We start from the raw sequence: 18,350 nt of genomic DNA on the forward strand, positions 1-18,350 counted from the left end.
TAGTAACTCTACCACCGGTTCGGAAGGCAGATTCTACCGAGAAGAAACTGCTCTTTTCCAACATCAACTATTTACATTTTACATTTAAACATTCATTTTTCTATCTTGTGAGAGATGTAAGCGGAGCGGGATGCTTCCAAGCGTAAAGAAGAATAGTAATATAGTCATTAAGAAGTTTATGGATTGATATTAAGAATATAAATTGAATGGTTATATTACTTATAAGCTTGGCACGTTGTGTCATTCTTGAATAATGCCGATAAAATTTGCTCTAATACATTATGCTAAAATCACTGAATTACATACCTTTGATGCGACTAAGGTCAAAAAATGTTGGGCCACGTGAGCTGGAAGGATATTTTCAAGAAGAATCTGGAATAAAAAATTAAATATATGACGAAATGTTTAAAATGTATCTCTTACTTTTTCAACCACGAGAAACTGTAACTAAAACGAAGAATTTATCCGTGTTTTATTTTTATTTTCAACAGTTCAATTCTCAGAAATGTTTAGCTATATATGATTAAATCACACACACAGGTTTTATAACCGACAGGATTTGATCCTGCGACCATCTGGCAAATAATAAAATTGACCCTCATTTAGTTGTACAGAGAAATAAAATGAGTCGTTGGGAGCCTAACAAGTGTTTGTGTTTTTGTTTATATTGTGAGTGAAATGATAATATAAAAAAACTAACAAAGTTGCCTTAAGCAAGGCCAAACTGCATGATTCAAAATGCGTCCGCGATGACGCTAGAGCTAGCGTCCAACGTGCGGCCAATCACAACACACATTGTTGGATTGGATTTTGTTTAACTAAATCCTGTGATTGGTCACACGACGGACGTAGATTGGACGCCTTGGTGGAATGACAGCCGGTTGACGCAGAGGGCAGCGACCCTGCTTTCTGCGTCAATGGTCGTGCGTTCGGTTCCCACAACTGGAAAAATGTTTGTGTGATGAACATGAACTTTTTCAGTGTCTGGGTGTTTATCTCAAGTTCAAAATTCCAATTCAAAATTAATTTATTTCAAGTAGGCCTAATATAAGCACTTTTGAAACGTCCAGTCTGTCTGTGTGTAGTGACTCTACCACCGGTTCGGAAGGCAGATTCTACCGAGAAGAAGCCGGCAAGAAACTAAGCAGTTGCTCATTTCCAACATTATATTATCTGTATATTATAAGTATTTATGTGTTTAAAAATATTCATCAACCATCTTATATATATATCTTTATATATATATTTCTTGTGTGCGTGTGTATGTCAATGAATTCTCCTAGCGTTCGGGACCCTGTCGTAGGCACCACGCGCGTACGCATCGCGGTAACTCGCACACCACGCCGCGTGGTTTTGTTTAAATTGTTGATTTGTGTAAGATCTAATATAAACGATATTTCATATATGTGGGTTTCATTTTTATACCAGGAACCCCCATAAGTGGCTGGAACGCTTTGAATGAATTTTTTGGTATACGTTTGTGTGGCACCTGGATGGTTTAGATTCACAAATTAGCCCGACAGATGGCGCTGGGGTCCGCTAGTATTTTTTTATATTTGGTTTGGTTGTTCTCACCTTATTTATTCCCCTCATGGTCTCGACCTCCTCTTGTTCGAACTTCAGTTTGTCTTTCCACAAGAAGTCCGTTCTGGATGTGAACTCGATCTGTCTGTCCAGGATGTGCAATAAAGCAGCCAGAAATACCAGCACCAGCCCAGCTTTAGCCGCGTATGGTAGCATCGAGAACCTGTAAGAGGCAGTCAGTGAAATAAACATCTAATCCTCAATGCCGCTTAACGGCACAGACTTCATAATCACCTGTCCAAAATAAAAAAAAATAATAAAAATAGTTTATTTTGTTTCTTACATTGTAAATGATACATGTTGTGAAGTAACCTAGTAAGCATCAAAATACCTGTGTCAGGAGCCTTACTCTTTCATAGCAAAAAAAAGATAAAATAAAAATAAAACGATTGAGTAGTGTGTCTTGGTGTGTGTTTTTGTTTGTGTGTGTGCGCGCGTGTGTGTGTGTTTGTGTGTGTTTGTACATTTTATTAAGTGCGTCTATATCCATTACATTTTAAATAGAAATAAACTGAAGAAACTGAAAATACAAGCACAGATCTAAAAGAGCTATCTTGAGCTGAGACTTTAATTAAATAAAGGTGTGAGACAGTTTCTAACCAATGTATTGATTCTCTCTAGTATAAAGCGTCGGGTTATATTGGTTTTTATACTTGGGGTACGGATATTTCTGGAGTTGGGGTACCAGCTTAGAGTAAGGAAAGGGTACTTATTTATTTATTTGTAGTGGAGAAGTTAGCCCTTGACTGCAATCTAACCTGGTGGTAAGTGATATATTATATTTTATGTATTTATTTTCTCATATACATATCAACTTTTTCAAAGTCCATATTACAATGAGACACGATTCAAACAAGAGATGAAACATTGCAATGTTTCATACTAAATGGCGCATCAGTCGCTATAAGACTGATGTAAAAGGCATATACTAATTTGAACATCGACGGTAGGAGAGCCGTAGCTTAATTGTTTAAAGCGCTCAGACCGCATTGCCAGAGAATCGCAAGTTCAAATCCTGTCGGTTCCTTAAATTTTAATATGCATTTTAAATTTATATCATTACCTCCAAGCGTAGGTAAAACACTAATAAAAATTATAAAACTATGTCTCTTTGATCTCTAAAGCTATCTCTCCTCTATGAGAGGCCTTTTTCCCAACAATTAGGCATTAAAAGTCAAAGTCAAAGTCAAAAATATCTTTATTCAAGTAGGCCCATAGGTGGCACTTTTGATGCGCGTACTACATAAGAATTACACGGTAGTGAGATGATGGCGATAACCACATTCGTAAACTTAAAACTAAAGCTACGAGGGTTCCAAACGCGTCCTGGTCTAAGGAGAAGCCCACAACAAACTTAGCCGGGTGTTTTTTTCTGTTATCACCATCTCACAATGTCATTTAAAATTATTAGAAGAGCAACCTGGTTAGAGCAATAATTCACAAATCACACCGAAGCTTTTTTATCGCTTACGTAGTCCTTTATACTATAATAGGACTTTTCTATAAGCTTACGTTTACGCATTGATAGGCTTAGAACGATGAATGATGTAACTTACTCGGTATCAACGTCTAGCTTCTGAAACTGGCTGAACAGATCGGCAGTTGCGAAGAGTGTTATATGAAGTATCAGTGTCAATAACATCATAATAAGTTTAAGGACGAAGCTCACGCGTAGGAACACGGATATTGAAGCCAGAGTCAGCACGGAACTGTAGAGGTAGCTCTGAAATCACGAAAGAGTTGACATTATTTCAATAAAATAATATTGATATTATATTTTTCGAAATTCGTGGGTGCAGGCAAATTATAACAGGTATATTAAAAGCTTATGGTATAATTTATAATTCCTTCAATACTTATACTCGGCACCAAACAGATCTTCGACAATGTACCCTCTACGTAAGTTTCGATCCGTATGAATAATCTTAACAATTATTCATTGTAAAGTCAACGTCTCCTGAGGATGCTCTGATTACGTGCGTAGAGGGTACATTGCCGAAGATCTGATTGGTGTGGCTTTTTTTCGACAAACAACGGCGAACCATTCATTATTTCTAAAAGAATATCCTTGCAGAAAATAGAACTGTATATAAATAATTGAGTTCTAAACGCGGTTAATAAAACAAAATCAAAAGTACTTACCGGAGCAAAGTCAACTCCGTCGTCATGAGCTAGCAACTCAGTGATGTTAGTCACATTCCAACTGCTGTTCACACTCGAATTGTCTGACAGATCCTGGATCAGGTAAGTTTGAAACTGAAAAAACATTTTTACCAAATCAATATAATATTCAAAGTCGAATCGCAACGCAGTTTTTTGACCTGGCTTTTTCTACCCACGTTCACTTTTTTGATCGCGTGAAATTTAACTTCGACATGGGATGAAAGGAACACCGTCTAGTTACACTACTGGTAAACACTATCTAGCAGGCGAAGTTTCTGATGGAGCGTCAGACCTTGGTGAGAGTGCAGTGAATACGCAAGTGAATCCTGTGCTCTCACTTATAGGTCTATCGAGGCCGAGTTTTTAGTGGGTGCAAGTACCACATAACTACTCCGTTTCCCCCAACGGAGTGGTATACGTCAGGAATTTTCTCTGTAGAAAAAAAAGGTGGAGCGCCAATAAATCTTACACGTGGTACATGGACGACCGACAGCCCGTCCTAAGGTGTTAGGATTAGCTCCGCCATCAAATTTAAAGATTATGTGCGCAGAGTGACTTTATACCAACCACGAGACGAAGACAAATAGTAAGCAAGTGATGCTAAGTTGAACGTTTGCAACACCAAATGGGCTACCAATTGCCGTTTTTAAGGAATTTGTTTAATTACACCTTGAACTACCTCAAATCTTATATTCGAGAGAACGCAATAGATGGAAAATTATGGTTCACCTAAAGGAGTGGGTATTGAGACATTGTTTCTTAAACTTACCAAATTAATAATAGCACAAGCACTTATCAAAATGGCTGAGATCACGAACATTGTTAACCTGATGTAGCAATTGCTTGCAACTACCTGTAAAAATGAAAAATAATATTCCGTTAGAGACATATTAACCCATATATCAGCTTTTATATACAAAGAAATCTATAAATAAATGTATACATTTTAACTTACATCTAACTGAAATAGATAATAAACTTATTTCAGATGGCATAGGTTCTTAGTTTATTTTCTGTTCTAGTCTCGATGAACAGACAGCCTAACAATCCTAGGTATTCTATTGTTAGAGTTCCTAATCCTTTCCCAAAAGGATGCTACACGAGGTCTAACAATACAATAAAAGTCAGGCACTCCCGATTCGGCGAACATTGTCGAATCGCTGCAATACTACGGCAGGCCCACGAGTATTCGGAAAGCATCGTTGTATTGCACTCTTATGGCAGAAATGACTCTTTGAAAAAGTTGTCCAGAGCGAAAGCGAGTTATCATACGTAACGTTTTATTTTGAATGCCTGACAAAAGTTAATAGCGATGTACCGCAAATATAAATTGCTTTCAATAAATATCAAGGTGATATTTTATTTCCTAAAAAAATTCGCATACATAATTTTCATAACGTTTAACGAACCTGTCCAGGCTTCGTGCAGTTGTCAGCATAAAATTCGGGTACATCTGAAAGCATCACACCGGACTGTCCATCCGACCATGACAGGTACACAAACACGAGTAATGTCACTAATGTTGGACCAAACGACGCGTAGATGACGAGGCCTCTGAAATTAAAGAACAAGAACAAATGTTTACTACATTTTCATTAACTATTACTACTAATAACTCTATCTGACGGCCCATTAGCGCAGTGGGCAGAAACCTCGTTTTCTGCGTCCAAGGACGTGGGTTCGATTCCTACAACTGGAAAAATGTTTTTTTTTACAAAATGAATGTTTTCAGTGTCTGGGTGTATTATATCTGTATATAATAAGTATTTATGTATATCATTCATAAAAATATTTAGCAGGCATCTTAATACCCATAACACCAGCCTCGCTTACTTTAGGGCTAAATGGCGATGTGTGTATTGTCGTAGTGTATTTATTTATTTTATAATTTTATTTGTTTCTTTGACTGTAGTAAGCTCTGGCAGAGCCTAAAGCGATGATGAATTAGTGGTTAGAACTTCGTGCTTTCTCTTCTATTCGCAGAGTCTAAAGCGGTGATGAACTAGTTGTTGGGACTTCTGCTTTTCTTTCGACAGGACTAAGTTCCATCCCTGGAATATAGGCACCATCGCAAAGCAATAAAATTTCTCATTCTATAATTCTTACATCTAAAGATTAACATGGTGAGGTAACTTGCACACCTGAGAGTACTCTATAATGTTCTCAGAGGCGTGTGTATTCTAAACCATCACTCTGGTACTGGGATGATTATTATGATGATGACGACTCCCGAGCCCCGTGTCCCAAAGAACACGTCAAGCCGTCGGCTCTGTTTGTTTTCACTACAATGTAATAATAATAAGTATTAAAGCCCGTAAACCGTATTGGAGCATGGAGGTCTAGTCAGGAGACTATGCACAGAGATAGTGGTTTAATAGAACGGGTTTTTTATTTATTTTCACAGCAAGTTAACCCTTGACTGCAATTACCTGGTGGTAAGTGGTCTAAAATGGTACCGGATTTACTTGTTAGAGAGTATGGTAATCGTAACTGGTTTCTAAGCGAAATCGCACCGGAACACTACATCGCTTAGCGGCACGTCTCTGTCGGTAGGGTGGTAACTAGCCACGGCCAAAGCCTACCACCGGAGCAGACCAGAGTAAATTCAAACATAATAAATACCCAATTTTCCCCTGCTGGGAATCGAACCCTCCTGTTTAAATTCCTAGCGCTCACCGTTACGCCAGGGAGGTCGTCAAATTACTTATTTATTTATTTATTATTTTGTACCATAATTTGTGATTGTGAACATATGATACATGAAGTGTACAAAGGAAAGCTTATCTCTATAAGAGATCACTTCCAGCTATCCCAGGATGTGAGTAAGATAATTTAATTGTGGTATAGGTCAAATAAAGGTGCAATATATTGAATGATAACTACTAAAAATATGCAATATACAAAATTCTGCATACTAATCCCTACTAATATTATAAATGTCAATGTAAGTTTGTTTGTTACGCTTTCACGCAAAAACTACTTAACCGATCCTCATGAAACTTTGTACACATATTCTTGGAAGTGTTAGAAGTAATATAGGATATTTTTATTCTGACATTAAGCTCGGTTCCTTTGGGAGGGGGGTGTTTGACGATTTTACACCATAACTCCGACAAATTATAACCGGTTTAAATATTTTTTTAACTATAGAGGTTATATGTATTTAATTTTGCCCAAACTGTGGTTGGTGATAGAGGGCAGCACTCCCCAGCGGACAGCAGCGAACCCCTCATTTAAGGCTTAGCGATACTACATATTTTAATTTTTTTTAGATCTACAACTAAATTTAATGCCACATCAAAAAACAAAATCAAACGCAGACGAAGTCGCGGGCAACAGCTAGTACAGAATAAAATTTACTTATGTGGTAAACATTGTGTAACTCACTTAGGAACTGTTAACAGTTGTATAGCCGCTAGAAGCATGAACAGAGCCGCAGCACAAGCCACATAGTACTTGAACTGAACGTCCGGCTGATTGCGGTACTGCTTCTCTTGAGTGCCGTTCTTGAACACTAGCGTGATGCGATGAAGACCCTCTGAGTTACTGCTGTTATATCAAAGAATACAGTGTTAATTCATTTATTTCAAGGAAGGCTTCCTGCTCTTTATATTCAAATTCAAATTCATCATGTCAACCAATCGACGTCCACTGCTGCTATAGGTCTTTTGTAAAGAGTTACAAAAGACCTATGAGCAGATACATGGTCCTGGGCCGCTTGCCTCCAGCGGCTCCCAGCGACTGGCCTGATGTCATCTGTCCACCTCGTTGGGGGCCGACCTACGCTGCGCTTACCAATGCGGGGTCGCCATTCCAGTACCTTGAGACCCCAACGACACCTTAAGACCCCAATTAAAATTCAACATTTCTTTATTCACAGGCACTTATGAAGCGTTCATATATGTTTACATAATTGTAAGTAACTTCGTTCGCCAACTTAAATCTAAAGCTACGAGGGTTCCAAACGCACCCTGGTCTAAGAAGAGCCCACAACAAACTTAGTCGGGTAATTTTTTTTGTTATCACCATCTCACAGTACATTGATATTAAGCTATGAAGTTAGAGCAATTCAAAGCTTTTTTATCGTTTTAGTAATCGTTAAGGATTATAATAGGATTTTTCTGTAAGCTTACGTTTTATATAAACTTTGAACTTATTGGGAGACTCAAAGATTAGCTTTTCTTAAACTACTATTTTTCTCATAGCAAAATTAATCGGTTAACAGTTCACCATGAAATTTGTTAATATTAGAAAAGTCGGCTAAAGATAATGGTTGGAAATTAAAATTTACATCACCAACAAATTATTCCCACCTTATCGACTATGGATGAAAATTATATAAATTAGCAAATATCTTATATTGCAAACGGAAAAATTAAATAATTAATCAAATTAGTGTATGTTCATCGGTTCTCGATATATCTGCAAATACGAACGAAATCAGACCGTTTGAAGAGGGTCAAAATCAAGTCTAAAGAAGTCGAGTACAAAAATACATACAGGTGAAGCTAGCTAGCTAATATAAAACGTGTAATGATAAAAACTATGCAACAACATTCAGGCATTTAAGGAGTTTGAGTATTATCGGTTAAAAGTTTTGTAGAGAAAGTTCATCAAGAACTTTTAGAGAATGCAGAAATAATTGTCGTTACAGAGATGACAAAGTTACATTGTCGCAAAAGAGGTATTATTTTATCAAATATATTAATAGTTACTTGTGGAATTAGGCATTTTAAAACCAGACGAAAGAAACAAAAAGAAAATATTAAGCGGAATCCTTACCAAAGAAACTGTTTCGTATCTTACAAAGAAAAAAAGGAGGAAAATCTTTTATTTGGGTATATGCACACAAAAAAAAAATTAAAACTTATAGTCTACTAGGTACGGCGTGATCCCAAAAAGGGTTCACTCAGCATTTTTGCTTTGCCTGTTAAGACCTTCCTGACCTTCCGTGAAGCCAAACATGACGTTTCCACTGCCAGGGCAATATTATATATATATTAAAAAAAAATTAAAAGATAAGCAATCTTGTTAATTACCTGCAATCGCAGCATGTTCTCTGTGGCAGAAGATGTTGTTCTATCATTGCTAAGCTCTAAAAGAAAAAAGAAGAAAGAAGATATTAGTTGAGATACAGATAAACTAAAATTCAAAATTCATAATTTATTTCAAAATTCGAAAAATTCAAAATTCGAAATTTATTTTTTCAAGTAGGCCTAATATAAGCACTATAGTTTGTAGTTACTCTACCACCGGTTCGGAAGGCAGATTCTACCGGGAGTAGTAAGAAACGTAATTTTACAATATAACAATCATTGTTCTACCTTGTGTGAGCTGAAAGCGGAGCGGGCAACCTTGACATTACCATAACCGATTAATAAACCCAAAGATAATCTAAACTTTTTTTACGAGGAACTAATGTTTTTCTGTTTCTCTCTGTAAACCTTTCGGAATCTTCTATCCGCCTGCGAAATTCCTGCTAGAACTCAGCTACAAATGAATCCAGCTCAAATAAACAGCCATATGCACTATCAAACATACTATGTAAATACATTTAACAACCAGCATTTTTCAAAAATGTCTAGTTAGTTGACTAGATTTAAATAACCTTATTAGTTTATTAGAAGAATAAGATATGATGACTTTTTGAAAATTGAATAATTTGCAAAGCTTTACTAGTAGTTTCAACTGCCCCGTCGATCTAGTGGTTAGCTACCTGATCTACCTGATCTAGCTATCTACTGATCACGAATTTTTGGGCTCGAATCCCAGATCGGGTAAATTGTTAGGTATTATCTTTTCTCTGTTTAAGAACTTCAGTACCAGCCCGGAGTTAGGTATGTGGAGTCTCGGAGAGCAGTTTGATCACTGATTTATGATAATGGTCGTCGGCCCCGGTTAATATCACTGACTTATGATAATAGTCGTTCTAACCCAGCAACCCACATTAGAGTAGCGTCGTGGGTCTAATCTCGAAAAACGTCTCTCGTATTGGAGGAGCCGTTGAACCTATTCGTTTTGCACACCTCATTTCTTGGGGTACTAAAATAAATTAAAAAAAACTAATTTATTATCCCCTAGACTGTTAAAGGTAGGTACAAACTAGGTAGGTAAACTAGCAGGTCTAGTTGTATTGCCGTCCTTTTCACAATGTTTCCTGTGAAATAGGACAGCACTAGTATAAGGCCTGTGAATTAAGTTATGAATAGAGATTTATAAACATAATTGACACAACTTCTCCTAATACCAAATTATTTGATTAAATGAGAGGTATGTATTACTTACAGAGATACCGATATTCTTAGCAAGGGTCGAATCGGTAATATTTGCGAAGGGCTTATCCGCGCCCCAGCACTCCACATATTTTGTCATCTTACTAGAAGGACGCGATCTTGAAGGTACTCCAGGAGTCGCTAAAAATATAAAAGAAATAGTTAAAGGAAGCCAAATGAATCATGAGAATATAAAAATCAAAGGTCAAATATTTGGAGGGAATGTAGTGAATTTTGTCAAACCCATGCGTCTAAAGTATTTCTTTTATTCATTTTCTTTTACGGAAACAATCCTTATGTGTTCCGTAGTTGTATTTTACTTACTACGCAAAATTTTACATTCTCTTTTGCATTTGTATTTTTATCTTACTAATATTATAAATGTGAAAGTATGGATGTTTGTTACTCAATCAACAAAAACGACTGAACGGATTCGGATGAAATATGGCATGCTTGTAGCCTTTGACATGGAAAAGAACAAAGGCTACCTTTTATCCTGATTCCTTAAGTAATTCCCTAGGGAAAATTGAAAATTGTTTACGAGCTAAGCCGCAGACAGACCGCTTTTAAATTTAGTATGCAAGTCAGACATGCACTTTCTATCTCTGAAATAGTTCCCGTGGTGGGCTTAAAAATTGTTAACGAGCGCAGTTTTAGACCCAATTCTAAAGTCCACGCAGACGAGGTTACGGGCAGAATCTAGTCGTTTTATATTTAAAGAACAATAAATGTGTATTAATGTAATCATTCCCATTGTACGGGAGCTATGGTGATACGCTAAAACGTTATGTTCAAGCGTATCACCATAGCTCCCGTATATATATCCCATAGGAGGATCTTCCACCGAGATCTTCCTCCAAACGCACAAAAGTTGCCACAAAATTTTTTGCTATTCTAAATTCTAAACTCTTAGACTCTTATTCTAACTTATTAGACCACTAAATATTGTTAACGGAGTACACATTTTTGAGTGAATTGAACTCACCATTCAGACATATTACATTCGTAAAAATGTATAGGACATAGCTGGAAAATTTAAAAATTCAAAATTCATTTAGAATTGAGAAGTTCAGGAAAATTCAACACTAATGCGCTTCCATGTCGGTTCGGAGATTTTCAGTGATGTACAAAAATCTGAAAGCACTCACAGAGCTTGCGTCCATCAGGCATGCGCCAAAGTAATGTTTAAGGACCGGATATTGGGTGCTAACGCTATTATGCCATCATGCGCAACGCCATAATGGTGAACTGCACGCGCAATTTAATTCGTTGACTGTACAGAAGTAAGTCACGTTGAATGTTAGAAAGATGAAAAACTTTCGGAATACTGACTTCAGGTCAGCAAAGTAAGATCGTGCGATGAAGATGATGTTGATTTTAGATCCGCTCCTTTAATTCTGCTCGTAAGTAACGCCAAGATTAGTTTACAAACTGCCCATGATCCTATTGGTCATCTATTTGGTTTATTGGTAGAGCTTAAAATGCTTAACTACAGTTACCAATATCCTGGGTTTTGGGACCAAAATTGTTGAATTATAACCTCGATACCAACTCGAAGTTTTCATGTGGAAAACTCTTCCAACTTAAACTTTATCAAACAAGATGTTCTTCCAAGCGATTAAGTTACGGTAAGATTGCGCACGGACACGGACGCATTGGTCTATCTCTAGCCTCTACCTAAAGTTAGCTCAATGCGTCCGTGTGTTAATGTGAAGGCGTTGGAAGTTCTCACTTGCATCACTTTTAAGCAAAGTCGCTTCTTCCACACAATATTCTGTGTATAACCCTTCCCCGAGTGTGTTCAAGTCAAGATTGAAGCAACACTAGCTTCTCTATATAATTTGTTTATTAGTATACATATTTCATCCCGTACTTCATCTATAGCATGAATTTGGAATTTATATATAGTGTAAACGTAGTCTGTGCATCTATGTATCGTATCTTTTTGTATCAGTTATTTTTTTAAGCACCTACTCAGCTCTACTCTTCAGTTTTTGTCACATTCGAGGGCTTCCGGAAAAAATCTCTTTAGAGATATGTTGTCCTTGTGCGTCCTTTTTATGTAACAAATAAATATATAAATAGGATGTCGCCTAGAAACCAATTACGGGTATCAGTTCATCTGCATATCGTCTGCGTAAGGTACAGGGATCATTTGTTCCCACAAAGTTGTTGAGTATTCGCTTTTATAATATGATTCCTAAAGTGATTTTGGACCTGCCAATGCACAAGTTTAAAGAATTTGTTAAAACACATTTATTACAGCGAGGTTAGTATACAATTGATGTTTTTTTTAATGACAAGGTTGCTTGAAAGCATCCGGCTCCGCTTTCAGCTCTCACAAGATAGAAAAATGAATGTTAAAATGCAAAATGTAAAATGTTGATGTTGGAAAAGAGCAACTGCTGAGTTTCTTGCCGGCTTCTTCTCGGTAGAATCTGCCTTCCGAACCAGTGGTAGAATCACTACAAACAGACAGACTTGACGTTTCAAAAGTGCTTATATTAGGCCTACTTGAAATAAATGAATTTTGAATTTTTGAATATAACTGCTAAACCAGCTTAGCCCACTGCGACCTTGAACTGCATCGCACCTAGAATAATACGTGAGATTGCAGTCAAGATCTAAATTGTAGTAGAAAGAGAAAAAAAATCAGAAATTCGCGTTGTTCACCCCTGCCTGGGAAAGTCACGGGCCTTACAAATAAACATGTAATACCGTTGAAATAGTTATTAAGTGTTTTATCTGATATATGAAAGGAGCTCTCAGCTGAAGGGTGACAAAACATTGCATAACTATTCTCGCGTTATACAACGTTTATTTGTGAGACACTAAGATATAAATAATTGTCAAAGCTCGCCCGTTAGACTAAAACGAAGGGGGTTTAGCGTATTATATTATGGGTGGGACGTAAATAGCCACTACACAATGTCCACCTTATCAAGTAATACACACATGTTTTAATCCGATACCGGAGTATTCCCAGGAGACAACTGCACAACACAGAATTGCATTGTTTCGATATTGTGTTTGTACTACGGTGTGTGCCGGAGAGAAACATTGGTACGGACTACGGATATTGTGTTTCATAGGATAAATGTTACGCTACGTCGTGATTTTTTCGCAGATACTTGGTCTGCGTAGAATTTTGTAAATCCACTGATAAAAATGTTTGATGCGGTGCCTATACCCGAATCGAGAGAACAAGAGTCAAAATACCAAATTTGTGGATATAGCTCGGAAATTGTATTATTTATTTATCCACACATCATTATGCTCTACTTATTTACTTTTAGGGAAATGTGTAACACGTCCTACTTCTTTATTCTTAAACGAAGATCAGAATACCATGTTTCGTGGATATGAATTATGAAATATCTTAAGAATTGAGGAATTTTCATACAACGTTTTATTTAAAATCCCCAGTCCGCACTACAATATTCTATTTGTTACGTATTTTAAAAAAAACAGTCCAATTATTTACATGAATATAACTTGATATGTGTCACATATGACTTCTATAGAAACTGTCATACTTTTTTAGCCCCCTTAGTACGATTTGATTCTCCAGAATATCCTTCTACAGGGAGAAGGGGTTAAAGCCGTAGTCCACCGCGGTTTTGGTGGACTCCGGACACCTTTGAGAACATTATCGCGAACTCTCAGGCATGCAGGTTTCCTCAACGTTCAAGCAAGTGATATTTTAATTACTTAAAACGCTCATAACTATAACTTAAACTCTGATTTCTCATAACTTAGAAAAGTTAGAGGTGCGTGCGCGCTTGGGATTCGAACTCGGCGCCCCCGAAAGTGAAGTCGAGCTTCTACCCACTGGGCTATCACCGCTTCCAGTTCAACAATTTTTAGTTCTAGTTCTATATCATGTTATTGTAGAAAATTCAACTTGGTCTTTAGCGCCAGATCTATAATACTGAGGGTTCACGCTAAATCTATGGACGGGTTATAACATAAATAAGGACACTTGATGCTCACATTAAGGGTTTTACCACAATATAGCATTCAACTTTGGTTAGCATTGAGATAATAGTAAAGTTAAAAAAATAACCTGTGCCAGTGGAAAAGTCTAAACTATCACGTATTGTATGCCAGGTGGACATGCTGGTATGAGAGGACTGAATCGAAACTAACTTAGGGACTCCACAGACATTGTACTTAACATTCGTAGAAAGAATGTTGGCTGAGCATCCCGTACCACGGGTGGCGATTCCGTGTCGCTTTCTGAAGAAATAACATTTTATTCAGACACTGAAATTTCTTGTTAATAATGTAATTGATAAAACGTTAAAGCATGAAAATTAAGCCTAATTTGGTATACTCCGCGGAAAGCAGGAGAATCTGTATGGTGGATTTATAATTTCTTCAAACCTTATACTCCACACCAAACAGACTTTGGCAATGTATCCTCTACGCACGTTTCGCTCCGAAACCGGTGTATCCTCAGGAGATGTTGACTTTACAATGAATAAGAGGAAAGTAAACATTTGAAGAAATTATAAATTACACCATACAGATTCTCCTGCTTTTCGCGGAGTATAGCAAATTAGGCTTTATTTTTCATGATATATCATGGATTTTCGCAAAGTAACGCCTGCTTCTATCCAAAACGTTAAAGTATTACATTCGCTTTCTGAACAACTAAATAGCCAACATGTTTTATTAACACTTTCAGTGATACCTTATAGTTTGTTTTGTAACATTTCTTGACTTGTTTTACTATATAATATTCATCTTTAGATCTGAAGATATTGATTCCAATTCTGTTGCATAAAAATCTCTTATATTAACTTAACTGAAAGGTCTGAAAATGGTGCTATCCTTTTGTATAGGAAATTTCATAGTCATATAAGGACAACACCAACTTTTACCACGAACTTCCGGGCGCAACGGTGGGCGCTGTGAATTTAAGTAATAGGTCACGGGTTTGATTCCCAACGAGGGCCATTTGGGAATTTATAATTTCTAAATTTTCTCTGTTAGGTTAGTTACCATCCTACCGACAGAGACGTGCCGCTAAGCGATTTAGTGTTCCGGTGCGATGTCACGTAGTAACCGATTAGGGGTATACTCCCTAACAGGTCAGCCCACAACCATCTTAGACTGCATCATCACTTACCACCAGGTGAGATTGCAGTCAAGGACTAACGAGTAGTGGATTAAAAACAAAAAATTAAACCTGTCAATTAATTTAGGTTAGAATTTTGTGTTTTCCAGAATTGGCAGCATTTTATTATTTCCTTCTAGATAATCATTTATTGTATGTCATGTCATCATCATCATCATCATCATCATCATCATCATCATCATCATCATCTCAACAAATTGACGTCCACTGCTGGACATAGGTCTTTTGTAGGGAGTTCCACAACACACGGTCCTGGGCCGCTTGCCTCCAGCGGCTCCCAGCTACTCGCCTGACGTCATCTGTCCACCTCGTTGGGGGCCGACCTACGCTGCGTTTACCGGTGCGGGGTCGCCATTCCAGCACCTTAAGACCCCAAAGTCCATGGGTTCTCCGAGCTATATGCCCCGCCCATTGCCACTTCAGCTTCGCGACTCGCTGAGCTATGTCGGTAACTCTAGTTCTTCTACGGATCTCCTCATTTCTGATTTGATCACGTAGATACTCCTGACATAGCTCTCTCCATCGCACGCTGAGTGACTCTGAGCCTTCTTATGAGACCCAAATTTAGCGACCATGTCTCTGATCCGTAAGTCATCACTGTCTACCATGTAGACGCCACAAATGTCGTAGTTAGTGTTTAAGAAAAGTATATTATTTTATTAGCTCATTCAAATAATTTATTAAATCTTCTGCCATATGATATTGATTATTGATATTAAATTAATGGTCTTACCTGTCCCCATTATGGGACTTATGGCTCCTATAATGGATCCGCTTCGACTTTTAGGCTTGGTAACAACAGTCCCATTGCCCAAAGCTTCACCAGTACTGCTCGCGTTGTTGTTCTCAAACGCTACCACTTTAACTGATGCTCGTCTACTGAGATCTGGAAACCATGAATTAGTTATAAATAAAAATATATACTACGACAATACACACATCGCCATCTAGCCACAAAGTAAGCGCAGCTTGTGTTATGGGTACTAAGTTGACTGATGAATATCTTTTTAATGCATAATATACATTAAAAAAAAAAAAAAATTCAAAATTCATTTATTTCAAGTAGGCCTAATACAAGCTCTTTTGAAACGTCAAGTCTGTCCGTGTGTAGTGACTCTACCACCGGTTTGGAAGGCAGATTCTACCGAGAAGAAGCCGGCAAGAAACGCAGCAGTTGCTCCTTTCCAACATTAACAATTTACATTTTACATTTCAAAATTCATTTTTCTATCTTGTGAGAGATGAAAGCGGAGCCGGATGCTTCCAAGCAACCTTGTCATTAAGAAACTCATCAATTGTATAATAACCTCGCTGTAATAAATGTGTTTTAACACATTCTTTAAACTTATGGATTGGTAGGTCCAAAATTACCTTAGGAATCATATTATAAAAGCGTATACTCAATCCCACAAATGACTTCTGCACCTTTCGCAGACGATATGCAGATGTCACTAATTTATGACCATTTCTTGTAAGTCGACTGTTTATATCCACTTTTTGTTTATAAAGACTAATATGTTGTCTTACAAATACTATATTGTTATAAATATATTGTGAGGCTACCGTAAGTATACCAATTTCTTTAAATTTTTCACGGAGGGATTCACGTGATTTAAGTTTATATATTGACCGTACAGCTCTTTTCTGCAATATGAATATAGTTTCAATATCAGCAGCTTTGCCCCATAATAAGATCCCGTAAGACATCACACTATGAAAGTACGCGAAGTAAACAAGTCTTGCTGTTTCTACGTCAGTAATCTGTCTAATTTTCCTGACGGCGTAGGCAGCCGAGCTTAGTTTACCTGCTAGTGTATCTATATGGGTACCCCACTGAAGCTTACAATCCAAGGTCATGCCCAGAAAAACTGTGGAATCTTCCATTTTTAGTGATTCTCCATTTATTATTATATTTTTATTAACTTTCTTTACATTTGGTAAAATAAATTCCACACCTTTAGTAAAACCGTACTGCTCCGGATGTAGTAATTTATTTACATTGAAGTGATTCAAAAGTTGATTTGATATAATTTTTTCAAAAACCTTACTAAGAGCTGGTAAGATTGAAATGGGTCTGTAATTGTTAATGTCGTTTTTATTGCCAGATTTAAATAGAGGTATAAGTTTACTATGTTTCATTAAATTTGGAAAAGTACCTCTATCAACACATTCATAAAAAAGTATGGCTAAGTAAGGGGCAATAACGTCTATAATGTTAGATATTACCATTACAGACATACCCCATAAATCACCGGTTTTTTTCTGTTTCAACAACTTAAAATTCTTTATTATATCATATTATGCAGATATATGTTTAAAATTAAATAAAACGTTGCACTCATTAACGTTGTTCCTCAATAAACTCTGAGCTGCAGTAGGTGAAGAATTAAGTGAATCAGTCAACAAAATAGGAACACTCTGAAAAAAGTTTTCAAAGGTACTTGCAACCTCACTGTCAGCGGTAACTTTATTATCATTAATAATTAATTCAAAGTTTACGTTGCGAGATTTAGCTTTCCCAGTTTCATTATTAACAATTTTCCAGGTTGTTTGTACTTTGTTATCCGATTTTATGATTTGATCCTTAAAGTATAGCGACTTAGCATGAAAGCAAACGTTCTTAAACGTTTTAGAGTACATTTTTACGTGTTGTAGGAAAGCTGGAGTATGGTTATATTGTTTTTCACCATAGAGCTCATACAAATTATCTCTACTTTTGTATATGCCAATAGTTGCCCAATCGCTAAACTTTATTTTTTTATTGAAATCTATATGTTTGAAATTGAATATTTTGTTAAATTCATTTTCTATAATATTAAAGAGCGTACCATAAATGCTGTCAGGATGACCGTTCTTAAAGACAAGGGCAGGAATTTTGGATGATATTTCACCTTTGAATCACGTCAATTTGCTCTTAGTTATCGGCCTACACTTGACGATATGTTTATCTTTGTTTATATTATTCAAAACAGTAATTTGTTGGCCACAATGATCTGATCTTAAGTTGGTTATTATCGATTTACCTAAGATATCACAGTTGAGAAAAATATTATCTAAACACGATGTTGAGGTTGCTGTGATTCTAGTAGGTTCACTAAAAGCATAATTTAAATTAAAACATTTAAATAAGTTTAGCAACCTAGTCGTAGTTGCATTACTAAGTAAAATATCAACATTAAAATCCCCGC

At 36.8% G+C, this 18,350-nt stretch overlaps 1 protein-coding gene across 3 annotated transcripts in view; it reads right to left on the bottom strand.

Annotated features, from left to right (window-relative positions):
- The window catches only part of LOC120630235 (adenylate cyclase type 2), a 258,614-nt gene that overhangs the window by 4,529 nt on the left and 235,735 nt on the right, over window positions 1–18,350 (bottom strand). For 2 of the 3 annotated variants that reach the window (XM_039899383.1, XM_039899384.1), the window contains exons 11-21: window positions 15,896–16,048; window positions 14,169–14,258; window positions 10,033–10,160; window positions 8,787–8,842; window positions 7,135–7,296; window positions 5,157–5,301; window positions 4,517–4,600; window positions 3,727–3,840; window positions 3,141–3,307; window positions 1,576–1,747; window positions 307–372 (exon numbers count right to left, since the gene is read on the bottom strand). In XM_039899383.1, coding sequence (XP_039755317.1) covers window positions 307–372; window positions 1,576–1,747; window positions 3,141–3,307; window positions 3,727–3,840; window positions 4,517–4,600; window positions 5,157–5,301; window positions 7,135–7,296; window positions 8,787–8,842; window positions 10,033–10,160; window positions 14,169–14,258; window positions 15,896–16,048 — 1,337 coding nt within the window. The remainder of the gene's footprint in view (window positions 1–306; window positions 373–1,575; window positions 1,748–3,140; window positions 3,308–3,726; window positions 3,841–4,516; window positions 4,601–5,156; window positions 5,302–7,134; window positions 7,297–8,786; window positions 8,843–10,032; window positions 10,161–14,168; window positions 14,259–15,895; window positions 16,049–18,350) is intronic. The other variant, XM_039899385.1, reaches the window with a different exon arrangement.

The sequence above is a fragment of the Pararge aegeria genome, chromosome 16, assembly GCF_905163445.1.
Source record: "Pararge aegeria chromosome 16, ilParAegt1.1, whole genome shotgun sequence".
NCBI classification, from domain to species: Eukaryota; Metazoa; Arthropoda; class Insecta; order Lepidoptera; family Nymphalidae; genus Pararge; species Pararge aegeria.